The sequence below is a fragment of the Neopelma chrysocephalum genome, unplaced genomic scaffold (assembly GCF_003984885.1).
Source record: "Neopelma chrysocephalum unplaced genomic scaffold, ASM398488v2 Primary Assembly neopelma1_147, whole genome shotgun sequence".
Classification (NCBI taxonomy): domain Eukaryota; kingdom Metazoa; phylum Chordata; class Aves; order Passeriformes; family Pipridae; genus Neopelma; species Neopelma chrysocephalum.
Window position 1 is genome coordinate 562,801 of NW_020897809.1, and position 15,854 is coordinate 578,654.

Below are 15,854 nucleotides of genomic sequence, written 5' to 3' on the forward strand. Positions count from 1 at the left end.
ATCCTGAACACTCCGAAAATGAGCCCTCCTGACCCTGCCACCTGGCCAGCCCCGGCCCTCCCAGGCTCCCGCCCCGCGTTGTGCAAGGCCCGGCAGTTCCGCTGGCCCCGGGCCTTACCCAACAGCTCCTTCCTCCGGCTGCGCCTCTCGGCTCGGTTTCGACATGAGCTGGCCCCGGCCAGCTCAGCCCGGGGATTTCGCCGCTCCCAGTCTCCAGCCAGCGCCGCCTCCTGCCAGCACAGCCCCGGCGGCTTCACGCCGCTCCCGGCCAGCTTTCCTGGCTCCCAGCGGGTCCCCAGGGCTGGACTGAACCGTATCCAATCTCGGACCAAACTTCCCCCTCAGCTTGTTCATTCCCCCACTCCAGCAGACAAAAGCGAATGCGACAAGTCTTGACTTAGGGTCCATATAATGTTTATGAGCAAAGACAAGCGATTACACTCTGGCAGGAGGATAAACACAGGAGCAGATCCCTGTGCTAGCCCTGCCGGGTCCTTCTCAGCTCCTTTGCTGTCAGAGTGCCATCCTCAAACACCTGCCCCAGCACTACCCAGACAGCCCCAAAACATGGAGTGGGGCCGTTCACAGACACTCAGCCTCACACCGGCGCCTGGGGATGTCTGGGGAGGAGGTGGCCCCTGTGCAGCAAGCTCAGCATAACTGGCTCAAGGGGCTGGGTTTGGGGGCAGGTGCTCCTGTGCCAAGGGGAAGACCCTCCTTGGGCTGGGGGGCACCAGGGCCCTGTGCCAGTGGAGTCTCCCAGGGGCTGTGCTTGAGTTGCCCATTTAGGGTTCACTACCCAGAGCCAGCACCATGAGCCCACAAGCACCCTGATGGACACCTTGCCATCCCAGATCTCTCTGGAGCTGCTCTGTGTCCCCATGGGGAGGTGGGCAGGACCCTGCTGTCCCAGCTGAGGCAGGCTGACCCACCCTGCCTGCCAACATCCCCAGGGACATCCTTTTCACAGCCACAGTGGGAAGGGTCAGGGCTCGTACAGATGCCAAAGGGGCAAACCTGCAGTGTGACTGCCAGGGAATCCCTGGCACTTGGGAGGTCCAGCTCCCCCAGGGCAGGGAGAGCAGTGCATGCCCCAGGCCAGCCCTGTCCCCTGCCTGGGTGGTGTCACCCGCCATCTGCAAGCACAGCAGCACTGGGGTCCCCACCTCTCCCCTGGGGACCCCCACCCTTGGCACAGCCACAGGATGCCAGAGGAGATGGCAGGCACAGGCAGTGGGACCCAGGGGCTCTGCTCCTCTGCTCCCCTCCAGCACCCCAGGGTACCAGCAGCCCCACTCCAGGGACAGAGCCGGGGGACCACAGAGGAAGGGCAGCTACCCAGCTGGGGCACTGCCTGCAGCTGAGAAAGTCCTGCTCACCCCTTTCCCTTCCCCTGTGCACCCCATCTCTAACATCCAGGTTGGACAGTCCCACAGGGGGGTTTCTCTGTGCTCTGGGGTCCCACCATGCCCTCTCCCCCAGACACATGGCCTGGGAATCCCTGGGAATGGGCTCCCCAGCACAGCGGGGGCTCTCCCAGCTGGCAGCACGCCTGGGGTGATGCTCATCAGTATGTCTGGGGTGTGAGGATGAAGAGTCGGTCTTCCTCCTTGCGGATCCACTTCATGAGCTTGTTGACAGCACTGATGGCACCAGCCTTGGTCCCCAGAGGACTGTAGCATACATAGAGCTCAAAGGCGTTGGTTACCTGGGAGAAGGAATGGGATACATGCTGGGAACAGGACTGTGTACCACTTGGAGCTGGCATTGCATCTTCCCACCATGGGCTACTGGGAATAGGCACAGGGGCTCTAGTGCAGGGACACGAGGTGGTACCCTAAATGGGTGGCATCTGGTTTGCTCAGAAGTGGGAGGACCAAACCCCGGAGTTTGCACCCAGAGTGGGTTTTCTCCACTGAGTTCATGACAGCACATAGCACAGCCCTGGGTGCCGAAATTCACCAGCTCCTGCTGCTACCCCTGCTCGTCCCTCCCTCACACTGGGGCAAGCTCACCTCCAAACAGGCTGGGGGCCTCCCTGGGGACCATGGAGCTGGTGCTGTGTCCTGCCACCACCCCCTTTTCCTGCCACACAAGACCAGGAAAGACAGGCTCACCAAAACCCACTGACAGCCTTACCCACGCCAGGAGGTTCTCTCGGGGGCCCGTGAAGTAGATGTTCTTCAGGGGCCGTGAAGAGTTGTGGGCCCGGCTGTGCAGGTACTGGTAGAGCCCCAAGAGCCTCTCCTTCTCCTCCTCCTGCACGTAGGGAGCCTCAATCTCGGGGCTGCAGGAACACAGCACCCTGTTAGCCCCCCGGAGAAGAGGCTTGGCCCATTCCACATGCCAGAGCCTTGGCCTGATGGTTCCCCAGGGCCTCACCTGGTGAAGAGCCCAGAGCTCTTGGACTTGTAGATGAAGTGCCGGAGGTCAGGGATGCCCACCTGGGCGACGCTGTAGAAGGGGGTGCGCAGGGCCTCCTGCAGGGCGTGGTGCACCCCCCGCCGCCGCAGCCGCTCCTGGAAGCGCCGCTTGCAGTCGGACACGGTGAAGAAGTCCTCGCGGTCTGTGGAGACCAGCAGCAGGCACAGGTCCATCTCCTGCTCCAGGTAGGAGATGTGGGCATGGAAGAAGCCACTGGAGTTGAACTTGGGGAGGCAAATAGGAGTCCAGGCTTCACCCTCCCGAAAGGAGGAAGAAGAGCTGATGAGGTTGAAGAGCAGGTGGAGGTCAATGGGGTGGAGGAACTGATCTTTCTTCCTCACGAGAGACACTAGCTGGTTCCCAGAGAGGAGAATGGAGAAGACCAGGCTCTTGGCCTTGGCCTGCTGCAGGCTGCTGCTGACGGCGTCCCGGACGCTGGCAGCCAGGGGCAGGCAGCGCACGGCGCCCATCAGGAAGCTGGGGTCGTGGGCCATGAGGTCCAGCAGGTTGTCAGTGATGCGCTCGGAGCCGGCCAGGAGCCGGCGCAGGTCATAGTTCTGCTTCTGCTGGAAGATGTGGTTCAGCTGGGTCCAGGTGAGCAGGCTCAGGATCTGATAGTAGATGTAGAGCAGCTCGTGGGCGATCTCCTGCTCCGACTGCCGGGTGCGCGCCACTGCCACCAGCACCAGCGGGCTCCTCCGCACGAACACCACCTTGTAGCCATCTGCTTGGGAGTGAGTCCCCGGGGGGGCCAGGGACAGACCTGTAAGCCTGGCTTCCCAGGGCTACAGCTCTCCCCCCAGCACCAATGTGCCCCTGGGGACAGCTAACGTGGCCCAGGGCAGCAGGTGCACGGATATGCAGGTCGTGAACCCCCCATCTCATTCCCCCCCCTAAGGGCTGTACCTGCATGGATGGACCGGATGGCATTTTTCTCGGCCTCCAGGAAGGACACCAGGGCCATCATGACGCCCATGGTGCTGGACAGGGCCTCCTCAGAGCCGTAGCGGGAATACACGGGCTTGCCTGCCTCGCTCAGCACGAAGACGTGCTTGCGGTGCATGCGCCAGGCGTCCATGGTCACGTCCTCCTCCTCCTTCCCCGACAGCACCGAGTCACGGCGGGGGGTCTGCGGGGACTGCTCCAGCTTCCCCTCCTTGCCCGGCCTCATCTCCTCCTCCAGGTCAAGGGCCATGCCTGTGAGCTGTGTGCTCAGCTCGCTGAAGTCCTTGCTGATCTGCTCCATGCTGCTCTGCTCCCCCGGCTCCCCTCGCCGCTCCTCCGGGCTCCGCGCCACGGCCGCCCCGTCCTCGGGGCTCGTCAGGTCCTCGTAGGAGCGGGTGTGCACAAACATGGCTCCCTCCTGGCCCGCCCCTGGAATAACGGGCCATGCAGCATCTGTCCATGTGTCCTCCACGCTGGGCAGAGGATGCAAAAAGGACAAGGACCTGCCTCCTCTCCCCATCCCACAGCACCCTGGGGTGCGGGTCCTGCTCGTGGGGAGTTGCCAGTGGGCCTGTTTCCTCCTGCCTGAGGGGCTGCAGAGGGTCCAGCCCGCATGAGGACCTGCTTTTCCCCCCCTTCTCTTCCCCCGGGTTGAGCTGTGCCCCATACCTGGCTCTGTGCCCTGTGCCAGCCCCGGCGTGGGGCTCTCGGACCGCTCCGTGTGCTGCCCATCTCCTGGCGCCAGGGACCCATTGGGCACTTCCCAGCTCTTCTTCTTGTGGACATCTGCAGCCATTCCTCGGGGCAGGACCTGTGTGTGACCCACAGTGTCACCCCCTGTGTCCTCTCACCCTCACAACGGGTCCTGAAACACTCTGCTGTCCAGCAGGACCATGGCAGCACCCGCGGCCTGATCCTGCTGGCTCAGCAGGCAGCACCGAGCCCTGGTGAGACGTCAGGAAAGCTGCTCTAATCCAGCAGGATTTCCTCTCTCACGCAGCCCCAGCTCTTTCCAGTCCCCTGGCCCCGGCACCTTTCATCCAGGCTTGGCCCCAATTTCCCCCGTGAAAGCCGCTCAGCCTCCCTGTGCCGGTCCCAGCAGCGAGGGGGAAGGGGGACAGCCCTGGATGGGGCAGGTCCCACACACCCGCGATCCCAGAGGCCTCATGTTTGCACAGGGCGGGTTTTATGACCCTCCTTGGCCTGGATTAGGTGGCTGCGATGGGACCAGGCTGGTGACACTCCTGCTGAGCCGGCACCGATGGCGTCACCGGGAGCCGGGTGTCCTCTACAGCCCCAGCCCTCCCGGGCAGAGCCGGCTGTGCCTCCAGCCCAGCTCCTTCCTTCCTTCCCCGGGGGAAAACCGGCCCAAAAGCGAGCACAATTGAAAGCAACAGGAGGCAGCAGGCTGGCTGGGAGCCTGTGCCTCCGAAACTGGCTGGGGGGGAAGTTCATGGAGCGCCGGCTCTGCCCTGTGCTCCGGGACACCTCCTGCTCCCAAACCCAGCACCAGGTAACGCTGCACCCGAGGGAGCTCGAGCTCCCCCCAAATCCTGTGATAGCCCTAGAGCAGATTATGGCCTCGTCCTCACCGAGGGGAGCCGGACCCTCTCCCCAAAACCCTGTGACAGCTCTGGAGGGTGCTGGGGAGCTGGTCAGAGCTCTGTCCTGCCCTGAGGGAGCCTGTGACAGCCCTGGAGGGTTCTGGGGAGCACATCAGGGCCCCGTCCTCACCTCTCCCCAACACCCTGCTGACCGTTCCGGGGGCGAGGCTCACACCAGGACCCTCCCCCGGCCCAGCGCGGACCCACTGTGACCCTTCACCCCCCAGCGCTGAGGTGTCACCGCTCTCACAGCCCCAACACGACCCAGGCCCGGGACCCCTCGCAAAGGACAACGCGCAGGGACCCACCTCCGCGGCTCCTCCCGGGGCCGCCCCGCAGCCCCCCGGGCACGGCCTAGGCGGGCCGGAGGAGGGCTCGGAGCCGGCGGCGGGCGGTCGCCTCCCGCCCTACCCCCTGTCCCGGCCCCGACCGCGGCGACACCCCGACCATCGCGGCGACCCGCCGCGCGGCATTATGGGACTTGTAGGCGGTGCGCGCCGAGCGGGATCGTGGGAGTTGTAGTCCACCCGCCCCGCTGCCACGGCCGAGAGTGGGAGGCCGGGACGGGGCGGCAGGGACTACAATTCCCAACATCCCTCTATATCCTCACGCTCCGGGAGGGGGTCCGGAAGTTCCGGGCTCTCGCCGTGGCGGCGCCGGGGCCTGTGCGCGGCGGGAGCGGCGGAGCGGGAGCAGGAGGTAAGGGGGGGCTCCCGGGGGATAAAGGGGGCGCCCGGAGTAAAGGGGGGGGCTCACTTAGCGTGGTGAGAGGGGCGGGGGGGTCCCGAGAGGCTCCCGGGGTGCGCTTGTCCCGGGTAGAGGGTGTGAGGCTCTGGAGTCCGTCAGCATGGCGGGGGGGCTGTTTTGGGGTCACCCGCGGTGCGGGGATGGGCTGGGGCTGGGGGCGGCCCCGCTGTGGGGTTTGGGGCATCAGCTCCTGGCGCTGTGGGCCTGCAGCTGGGCGCTGCAGGCTCGGTGTCCTCATCGGGACCCACGACCCTGTGGGATGTGGGTTGTGGGATTGGGAAGCTCGGCCCCTGGATCCCACATGGGATATCCCACGTGGAAATGTTGGGGGCCTGCCGCCTATGTCATTGTCAGCTGTCGTGGTGTTTCTGGGTATCTCGTTGTTGTTCTGAGGCCCTGATCAGAATTAAGGCGCTTTTTTTTTTTTCTTTTTTTTGCATCGGGGCACTTGTGTTTCCATGTCTGAACACTCATGGTTGTAAAAAAGATGGACAGAAGTGGGCTGGATTCATGCCGGGATGCAGAAGGAGCTGATGGGGGCTGTGTGTTAGCTGATGTAATCCCCAGGGATGGGCTAAGTGGGATTTTGGGCTGTAAGTAAAGCGGTGTCTTGGAGTGATGGCAGTGACCTCTCATGCTCTGACTTTTAAAACACTTGGCACCACACGAGTCTAGTGTTGCTGCTGGTGTGTGGCGTTACTTCTGGAAACACTGGTGGAGGTGGAATCCGCTGTCCTATCCCAGCAGGGATAGGTGTGAGACTCTCTCCCAGCACTCCCTAGCTGGAAATGTGCTCACTAAGTCCTTTGGGACATGCAAGGTCAGGGTGGTAATGGGGACATGTGTATGTTAGAAGTTCGCCTGATTGTCTCTAATACCTGTTTCTAGAAGCATCATACAGCTCAAAAGCGTACACTTCCCCTTTTTTCATTAAAATCCTCCAGCCTGACACCCATGAGAGCCAGAATGGTTCCCTCTCCCTTCACTTTCAGATTTCAGTGATGTGCTTTTAATACTTCCTCTGAATTAGAGACCTCCAACTTTAACATTAGATATAATTGGCTGTCTTGGCTTCTTGCAGTTCCCCCCCAAGGGAAATGGTTTTTTTTGTACCTTCTGCAGTACTTGAATTTCACAGAGACCTTTTCCTTTCTTCAGCCTCACAAAAACTTTGCTGGATGCAGAAGGTTGTTCCACAGCACATTGCTTCCTCTGTTCTCCTGTGTAGTTCTGTGTTGGATTTCCTCTTGGCAAAATCTGTTTGGAGAGAAGCTGTGAATATCAGAGTGTTTTTCTGCAATTAGCACCTCTTTGAAACCTCACTTTGCCCAATCCATCACCAGTTACCCCCCTCATCCCCCCAGATATGGAAAATAAGGTGTGAAGTTGGGTATAAGTTGGTGAGGAGATGCTTAAGGGCTGTGCTGGCATTTCATGCTCTGCCCCGTGCCAGAAGTCTGTAATTAGTCCTGAGGAAGACAAGTTGCTTAGTCTGGCTCAACTGCACAATCCCTATGTACAATGCCATTATTTTCCCATGGCAGTATGTAAATTGGAATAAGAGATCCAAGAGTTTACTGTAAGGCTTGGCACATGTAGTTTGGGAAGCGGAATGAGGAGTGTTCCCAGAGCTGTCTGGGGGTGTGCTGGGGAGGGCAGGGGCACGTTCCTGGGGAAGTCCTTGGGTGCAATTGCCAGGGAGCCACCGGAGCTCCACTTGACTCTCCTGGGGGAGTTGCAGAACCACCAGTTGTTGGAGGAACTAAAACCACAAAAAAACTTTCCCTCCTTTAGTTGTGCCTTCTGTATCTTCAGTGCAGCCAAGGCTTTGCCAGCAGGGAGTAGAGCCAACTGGGATAGGAGGAGGGAAAAATGATGAATATCTGCCCTCCTGAACAACGTTCAGTGTAATTGTAACAGCTCACTATTGTCCTAAAGAGCTGTCAGTCTGGGCTCTTCCCGTGACTGGATCAGGCTGTGTCACTGTGTGAAACTCCCTTGCCATCCCTCAGACACTTGGTTGTGACCAAAGTATGACAGAACTAAACGATGCACAGTTCCCTGCGCACAGGGGTGGATTTTTTCCTTGCTTTGCTCTTGTCCTGGCCCCAGCCCCGAGCTCTGTTGGGATGTCCTTGGAAACAGCCTCACTCACACTGACCTGTCTCCCAGCATCTCCCTGCGAGCTGGGAGGTGGGAGCTGAGCTGGCACTTACCTGCCTGTGGCAGAAGGGTGAATCCTCACAGTGTCTCATCACAGTGTGCTTTTTTTGGAGCAGTTGTAGCAGGGCCCACCTTCAGGAGATCTTGGCATTGGTGGAAGCCAGGCTAAGGCCCTTCTGTCCCTGTCCTGCAGTTTGCTGTCACCTTGGTTTGTGGGGCTGTATGGTAAAGCGTATCACTGAAGTGACCTGGGTTAAATATAACTCTCTTCCGAGGGTCATCCGTGGTGCAGACCCAGAAAAGCACCAGCTGGCAGAACTTACACCCTGTGCATTGCCAAAGGCAGAGCGGGGGGAGCAGTTCAGGCTGAGCGGGGACTGTCGGAGCCAGTGTGGCTGCCTGTGTTATTGAACCATGACCTCACACCCACGGAGGTTGCTGCATGGCTCAGTGGATCTGTGCCAGGCCTGATATCTGTCCAGTGGTATTTTTTTTCCTCCCGTCTGATAATTTCAGTATTATGTCTAAACAGTTCCCAGCTGGCAAGGGGTTTTATTTTTGTTTTTTTAAGCATCAGTAAGGTTGTTGACTTAATGAGAACTGGAGTGGGGGAGGAAAACCAGAAGGGAAGAACAAGAAACGCCAGGTCCGCGGGCTGCAAAAGTTCACAGATGAAAGGACTGGCTGGTGGCAGCCAGCTGTAGTGGTGACTGCCATAACCATCTCCCTTCACCTGTCCTTGCCATGAGGGGTGTGATCTTGGTTCTTTTACATTCACCTCCAAGTAAGAAAATAAGATAGAACTTATGGAAGAAGTCCTTGGGACCAAGGAGGTTGCTATTGCATGGAGAGCCATGTAAAACATGAACAGACCAGTGCTCTTGGGCTTTAGTGGCCACCTGAATGAACCTATTCCTTTGGAAATGGTGCTGGGGGGGATGGATCTGCAGTGGTTGCACAGGTTGCCTTCCTCAACCTCCCCACCCTTGGTTCCTGAGGCTTGCCAGGCTCTACCATCCCTGGCTCCCACCTGAGTCTTCCGTGGCGGGTGATGGACCCCGGCAGGAGCGGATACTCCCTCTTGGCAGGGCAGCTCCCTCAGCTCCTTGGCACAGGCTGCCAGCTCCCTGTCTGGGATCACTCCCTGGTGTGAGGTCTGTCATAACCTGCTCTGCCGACCTGCCTCCCGTACGGCAGTGCTGACCTTTGGAAGTGAGAATAAACAGGATGTTTGTGTGCTTTTCTTCTGTGTGAGCTGCTCTAGCCAGGCCTAGTGGTGACTGTCCCTGCTGTCCTCTGTGCCCTGAACCACTGGAGTTAAATAATCCTGCCTTGGAGCCCCAGGTCTCCCAGCTTTGGTCTGGTGGCATGGCAGGCAACCCTCCTGCACCACCACAGCTGGATGGGCCAGAGCAGGTTTGAGGCTGTCAGCTTGCCTTTTTCCCCTCAGTTTGCTCCATGCTCTGCTGTGGCTCTTTTTTTTATTTTTTTTCTCTTTTTTTTTTTTGGGGGGAGGAAAGACGGAAGTACTTCCTATTTCAAGTCCTGGCTTTGGTTATCGCCAGGAAATCCTCACCTTCTCCGCTGGTGGGAGGAAGTGGATGAAATTTTAGATTTCTGTTGAGGCAAGTGTTATTTGCGTCACTCAGCTTGATGAGGGCAGCGTTGGAGAGCAGTGCCTGTCATGATTTATTGGCAAAGCCTCCTCTGTTATCTACAGACTGCTGAGGGCAGGGTCCCCATGGCAGACCAGTAGTGGCGATCGTTTCCTTGAACAGCAAAGAGCTTTTGGCAAAAATAGTTTGGATTAAACATTAATTGCAAACTGTTGTTCGGCTGCGGTCCTTGTTGTTTGTAGATGGTTGGCGTTCTCACATTTCTATCTGCACCCCAAATAGTGTCAGACAGCACAGTATGTTGGAAGGCTCTATGTTAATCAAAGCAGATATCAAATTGTTTGCCCACCATATTGACAGTTTGATTTCAGGAGTTGTTTGACGCTTGCAAATTTGAACGTGGAGAAACGCGACACTTGAATTCATTCATGCCTGAGTGTGGTCTTGTGTATCTGTGGATCCTGATCAGATGTTACACACACCCCTTCTAACCAGCAGTGTTTTTTCTCATCCGATATGTGTTCTTTGCCTTGTAGCTTATTGTCATGTTGTTTATTCAACAGGTTGTGGCGTCTGGGTGTTTCTAGAGTGAATTAACCATTTCTGGAAACCTACCAGACAAGATCAAAATGTGGGGAGACCATCGACAAGGCAACAGAACGGGGTCTTTTCGGTAAGCACTTGAATGCACAGTTTGTTTCAGCAACATTCTTAAATACAATAAGCCATGGGAACTCTCTGTTTACTATTTTGGTAGAAGTTGTGAGGTCTGTGTGAAGCTAGGTGTGATTGCCAAACAACAGGCCAGTTAATTGACAGTGTAACTTTTTACATTTCTGTGAAGTTTTTAATTTAGTTTTTAAACCAACAACTGCTTTTAATAGTTTTATTCCTTCTCCACACCACCTTTTCTAGTGATACTTAGTTTAGCTGTTGTGAGCTAAGGTGATGATGTGCCATATGGCTTTTGGTGCTATGTGCTACTGACACCTGTAAGAGAAGAAAATAACTTCAAAAATCCTGGCACCTTCCTTGCACAGGATATCACACAGGATTTTATGGAAACTTTGAGAGTTTAATTCTTTCCATGAGTTTAGTAAGTCCATATATCATAGAATCAGAGAATAGTTTAGGTTGGAAGGGACCTCAAAGAACATCTTATTCCAACTCCTTGCAGGAACACCTTCCACTAGCCCAGGTTGCTCCCCGTCCAGCCTGGCCTTGAACACTTCCAGGGATGGGGCAGCCACAACTTCTCTGGGCAACCTGTGTTGGTGCCTCACCATCCTCACAGGGAAGAATTTCTTCCTGATACCTAATCTAAACCTGCTCTCTTTCAGTTTAAACCAATTTCTCCTTGTCCTGTCACTACATAGCCTTCCAAAAAGTCCATATTTCCATATACTTCTTTGTAAGGCATTTTTGAGTGTCACTGGAACTGTTGTAAAGATTCATGTGCAGCTGACCTGCATAGCATGATATTTGTCTTATTTTGTGTTGCTCTGGTCGTTACTGGCCCCTGTGTTTGCAAGAGGGCTCTGGGTATAAAAATGGAGCCACCAGAACCTAGGATTTTCCTCTGTTGTGCATGGTTCTTTCATCCTTTGCTTATGTGTGCACCTCAGTTCCTTGAATATCAGTGTGACAAAGGTACTGATCATGCCATACCTTGGGTTTCTGCAATAAGAATACTTCAAATAATTGTCTACTGTAATGTGTTGAGAAAGCTGATGAAAACCAGTATCCTCCAGAACATGTCCTAGTGGTATTGATGAGGGAGTGATTGTGTCTTGTGATGGTATCAATAAGTGCTGTTCTGCTGATTTTTGAGTGGATTTTATTGGCATCATGCTTTAATGTATTGGGTGGGGAATGCTGTCCTTGATCCAAGTTTTAATTACTGTTGTACATGGTGGTGAAATGGACCGTGCAGCTTAGGAAATCTGTGTATGGTTTCATTAATCTTGGTGAGTGATTCTGTAGGGAAGCTTGGAGTACAACACGACTTGCTGTAGTTGCTAAGGAAATGTCCACTGCTTTGGGTAGCATTTGGTGTTATTTTAAAATGTGTTGATACTGTATTATTCTATTTTTTAAAAAATATATTGGAGCCTCGCTTAAATGAAAAATCAAGTAGCTCCATCTCAAAAAAAAAATCCCCAAAAAGCCTCATTGGGTTTTGAAAAACTGTCTTAGGTGGAAACTTCTTCCTGAATGTTTTTATGCAGATATTGGGAGAGCTCATAGCTCTAGTGTTGTGAACTCAGTGTAAGACAGTCTGGAGGCACGAGCTCAGGGACATCTTGGATGTTGATTGTTGGCACAGTCCTGTGAGGCATCCTCAGTGTCTGAACTGGTGGCTTTCAGCAGTTTGCCAGTTTGGACTCCAGCACAAGGAAGCATAAATGAGTCTTTGTAGTATGTCAATAAAGCCTGTTTGGTAACCTCTGCTTTCATGTGCCTCAGGATGACGTGTAAGTGTAGTTGTTTCCATACTGCCCGGAGAGCTTAAGCTCATGGGGTTCCTCACACACCAGCTGCCGGCACCTCGGACAGCTGCAGAGCTGTGTGCAGTGCAGGACTATGTGGATTGCTACCATCATTAACCCATTAATATTGCAGGTATTCCCTGTTGAGTGCTTCTGGAAATTGTGCTGAAATGGGAGCACCCAAGTTTACTTTCTCACATCTGTCGTATGCTGCCTCATCTTAAACTGCCAAACATCAATATCTTCTGCGGATCTTAGACTGTTACACAGCTCTATAAAAGTTTAGAGAAGAATGTGCTGCTGTGTAGATTTCAGACTCTAAGCACGTTATGAATAATACTGTCTTTATTTCTACAGTGGGAGCCAAGAAGAAAGGTTTGCTCCCGGGTGGAACAGGGAATATCCTCCTTCCCTTGATAGTCTTGCTCAAGAAAGACACTCTGGCAACTTCTCTGGCAGAAAATCACTTCCTTTTGATATCCAGGCACTCTCAGGCATCCTCAATCCTCAGTTTGCCAACAGAGAGGAACCTTCTTTCAGCTATGGAGCTAGAGATGGACCATGTAGTGACTTCAGAGGTGGGGAGGGGCACCATGATTTCAGGGGCAGAGATTTCCCACCATCTGACTTCCAGGGCAGAGATGAGTCTCAGATGGATTTCAGAGGTAGGGAGCCACCCCCTTCTGAGTACAGGGGCAGGGATATGTACTCTGGAGACTTCCGGGAGAGAGAAGGGCCCCCTATGGACTTCAGGGGTGGAGACATTCCTTCAGGGGACTACAGGAACAGGGAGACGTTCCGTATGAACTACAGGGACAGGGAAGCACATAATATGGATTACAGAGGCAGGGATGAACCTCCATCAGACTTCAGGGGAAGGGGGTCTTATGATCTAGACTTCAGAGGTCGAGATGGGTCTCATTCAGACTTCAGGGCAAGAGACATGTCTGAGTTAGACTACAGGGGCAGAGACCATTCCTATTCAGACTTCAGAAATAGGGATGTACCTGATTTGGACTTCAGGGGTGTGGGCACCTCTGATTTGGACTTCAGAAACAGAAATGCACCATCGTCAGACTTCAGAAATAGGCACAGGTCCCGGTCTGATCAGGATTTTAGGAGCAGAGATGTGGCTCCTCCCATGGACTTTTCAGATAGGGAGATGCCTCCCATGGATCAAAGCCTTGTAGATTTTAGGCGCAACCAATCTACTGTACCTTTAGCGGAAAGAGAGGGCTCTGGTTTAAGCACCAGCAAGAGAGACGAGTCTGCACTTGGTCTAGATAGAGCTCCCTTTGGTAGCCAAAAAGGAGAGTTTCAACACTCGGAAGCACCAGCCAGAGAAGAGGAATCACTTGGACTGGGTCTTGAAGATGACACTTCACACAATTTCCAAAATAGCCGTGGACCTCTTCCTACTCTTCAGGACCAAGAGGAGCAACCTCAGACCTTTGCTAACAAGCAGCAACAGCAGCAGCTTTCTGGGGGGGAGCAGCAAAGATCCGATTCTGATCTTGGGTTAAAGGGTGAAGGTGACTTGGATTTCCTTGGAAGGCAAGACACAGATTACCGGAACATGGAGTATCGTGATGTGGATCACCGGCTGCCAGGAAACCAGATGTTTGATTATGAACATGGCAAGTCCTTTTCAGAAGGAAAACACAGCAAAGATTCTAGGCCCTATAAGAGCCTTCAGGTAGGTGGTTTTGTCCATTGGTGTTTCTGTTAAACGCGTGTTGGCCAAAGAATGGAAGGAGTTGGGGAGGCGTCTTTGTCCATATCCCACCACTTCAGTTCTATCCTAATTCGCCATCCTTCTCCGAAATCATCCTGTGCTCCAGGTTGTTTGGTGGGCACCCTTTGTATCTCAGAAATACTCTCTTCTCAAGAGAAGTGCAGTTTGGCAAATGAGAATTGCTAAATATGTAGAACCAGATTTGGTTCAGAAAGTCCCCAAGATGAAAATGACCAGGCAGAGGGAGGATGTCAGGGAGAAGTGGTGTCCAGAAGAACTTTGTTATTTTCTCCTGGATATCGCTTATGAGCACTACCAGAGAGAAGCTGCTGGCTTGAGGGGGCCTACGTACAGCTGTTCTCATGCATGCTTTGTTTTCCTTCAGAGTTAACTTGGAAATCTGAAGGTAATGATAACTGCTGAGTTAATAACTACTATTGAATTTGAATAACTCCTACTGAATTTGAATCTCCCACTGCTGGAAAGCAGAGAGAGATGATTTGCCTGTTTTATTTTCCTGAAGCTAGATCTCACTGTAGAGCTTGGGGAGCAGGTGAAGAGCTCCCTGAAGCTCACACAGGGGTTAAAGCTTTGAGCCAGGCTGCTTATGGGCCCTTGCCTTTGAATTATCCCCTGCTTTGTTTTTTTACTGTTTGTGTGCCTTGTGAGCCACCATCTCTCATTTGTAAAACCATCTTGATTGTGTGAACTCAAGGACCAAGATTACCGGACCTGTCCCAAATATGTGAAGCCAAGCAAGCTCATTCGGCTGGGAGGAGTGCCTGAAACTGCCACAAAAGATGATGTAAGTGGGATGTTTCTCATCCAAAAACTTCTATCAAGGGTTTCTAAGGTACCACTTTTAAGTCTGGTTAATGTAGATCAGATGGTCTATCATTTTCCCCAGGGGAAAATCCAGATTTAGAAGTCATTGCAATGTTACCTTTTATCTGATTATTCTGGGTTTTTGGGGGGTCTGGAAGTGTTGAGTTTTTCTGCAGTCGCATGTGGGGTGTTGATAGCTAGAAGCTTTGACTCCAGGCTCTTTAACATGCCTTACTTCATCACTGCTTTATATATACCAAATATTGTTACTACTATTTTGGGCTCAGAAGACTTATAGTGTCTAAGTGAACTTGTTTGTTCTTAGTTACTTGAGATTGCTTAAAGGAGATCTTACAAAGATGGAAAAGATGTTATTGCTGCTTTTAGTAAATAATCATACAATGATCTGGGCTACAAGATGAAAGAAGCTCCCCTTCCTAGATTTTCCACTTTGAATTAGGACTTTAGGGATTTTTTTTTTTGCTGTTTGGTCACAGTTCCAGGCATGAGAACCCCTACATGCAGCAGTTTTTGCTAGGGTTAGCTGTGGTGATCAGCTTCTGAGGCTTGATACTGGAGAACTCAGGGCAGAAACTTTGTCCTTCAAAGGATGATAAGACTCGGAACAGTCATCCTTGTACTTTGATTTTCTTAAAGGCGGTAGGACATCTCTGAACTTAAGTAAGGATCAGAGGTGAACTGTCTGGCTGAGACCAGTGTAATAAACCTTTGCACAGTTGAATTGTGGTGTAAATGGAGCTCACTTCAAGCAAAACCCCAAAATACTTCTCAAAACTCAGTAACAGTGCTTCGGTTCTGACAGAACTTAATCAGGAAAGTGTGTCAGTTTGTAACGGAGTCAACCTAGAAATAAAAGAAGTTGGAGAGAGAGAAATGTGCATTAGCAAGTACCTTGCTATTGGAGGTTTGATTTTGGAGATGAAGTGGATCTCATTTTTCCTGTAGATTCTCAACGCTTTCCGAGGGCCTGATGGGACACCTGTGAAGGACCTGCGACTGAAAGATTACAGCTCAGGTGAGAATGCTTTCCCAGTGCTTCTAGTTTCGAGTTACAAAATGGTATTTTTTTACACCGATACTCAGGCAGTTTGGTTAAAGTCTTTGGTGCCCTAATTGCAGGTATTTTTGAAGGAAAATGCCCGGAGTTTTGTAGTTTGTCCTCTTGTCCTCAAAACTGATGGCTTTACTCACTGCTGCTTAGAGGTAAAGCATGTGTCCTCTAGAAAGGGGTAGGAGCAGCAGGAAGAACACTAAGGTTGTTCTAATAGCCATCAAGAGTAAAGCC

The 15,854-nt window shown here is 53.2% G+C and overlaps 2 protein-coding genes across 4 annotated transcripts in view; one reads left to right on the forward strand and one right to left on the reverse strand.

The window, feature by feature from the left end:
- Positions 1–395: 395 nt before the first annotated feature.
- MON1A (MON1 homolog A, secretory trafficking associated) lies at positions 396–5,436 on the reverse strand. Its single transcript, XM_027700866.1, has 6 exons — positions 5,282–5,436; positions 4,039–4,180; positions 3,331–3,798; positions 2,383–3,148; positions 2,140–2,287; positions 396–1,708 (listed from the first exon to the last, which is right to left on the reverse strand). The coding sequence occupies exons 2-6, from the start codon at positions 4,163–4,165 to the stop codon at positions 1,568–1,570; spliced, it is 1,650 nt and encodes a 549-aa protein (XP_027556667.1). The 5' UTR covers positions 4,166–4,180; positions 5,282–5,436; the 3' UTR covers positions 396–1,567.
- Positions 5,437–5,596: 160 nt separating this feature from the next.
- The window catches only part of RBM6 (RNA binding motif protein 6), a 57,290-nt gene continuing 47,032 nt past the window's right edge, over positions 5,597–15,854 (forward strand). The window contains exons 1-5 of one of the 3 annotated variants that reach the window (XM_027700648.1): positions 5,597–5,672; positions 10,063–10,172; positions 12,346–13,684; positions 14,439–14,528; positions 15,515–15,584. In XM_027700648.1, coding sequence (XP_027556449.1) covers positions 10,129–10,172; positions 12,346–13,684; positions 14,439–14,528; positions 15,515–15,584 — 1,543 coding nt within the window. In that variant the 5' untranslated portion in view covers positions 5,597–5,672; positions 10,063–10,128. Of the gene's footprint in view, positions 5,673–6,159; positions 6,314–10,062; positions 10,173–12,121; positions 13,685–14,438; positions 14,529–15,514; positions 15,585–15,854 lie in introns of those variants that run through there. The other 2 variants (XM_027700649.1, XM_027700650.1) reach the window with 2 other exon arrangements.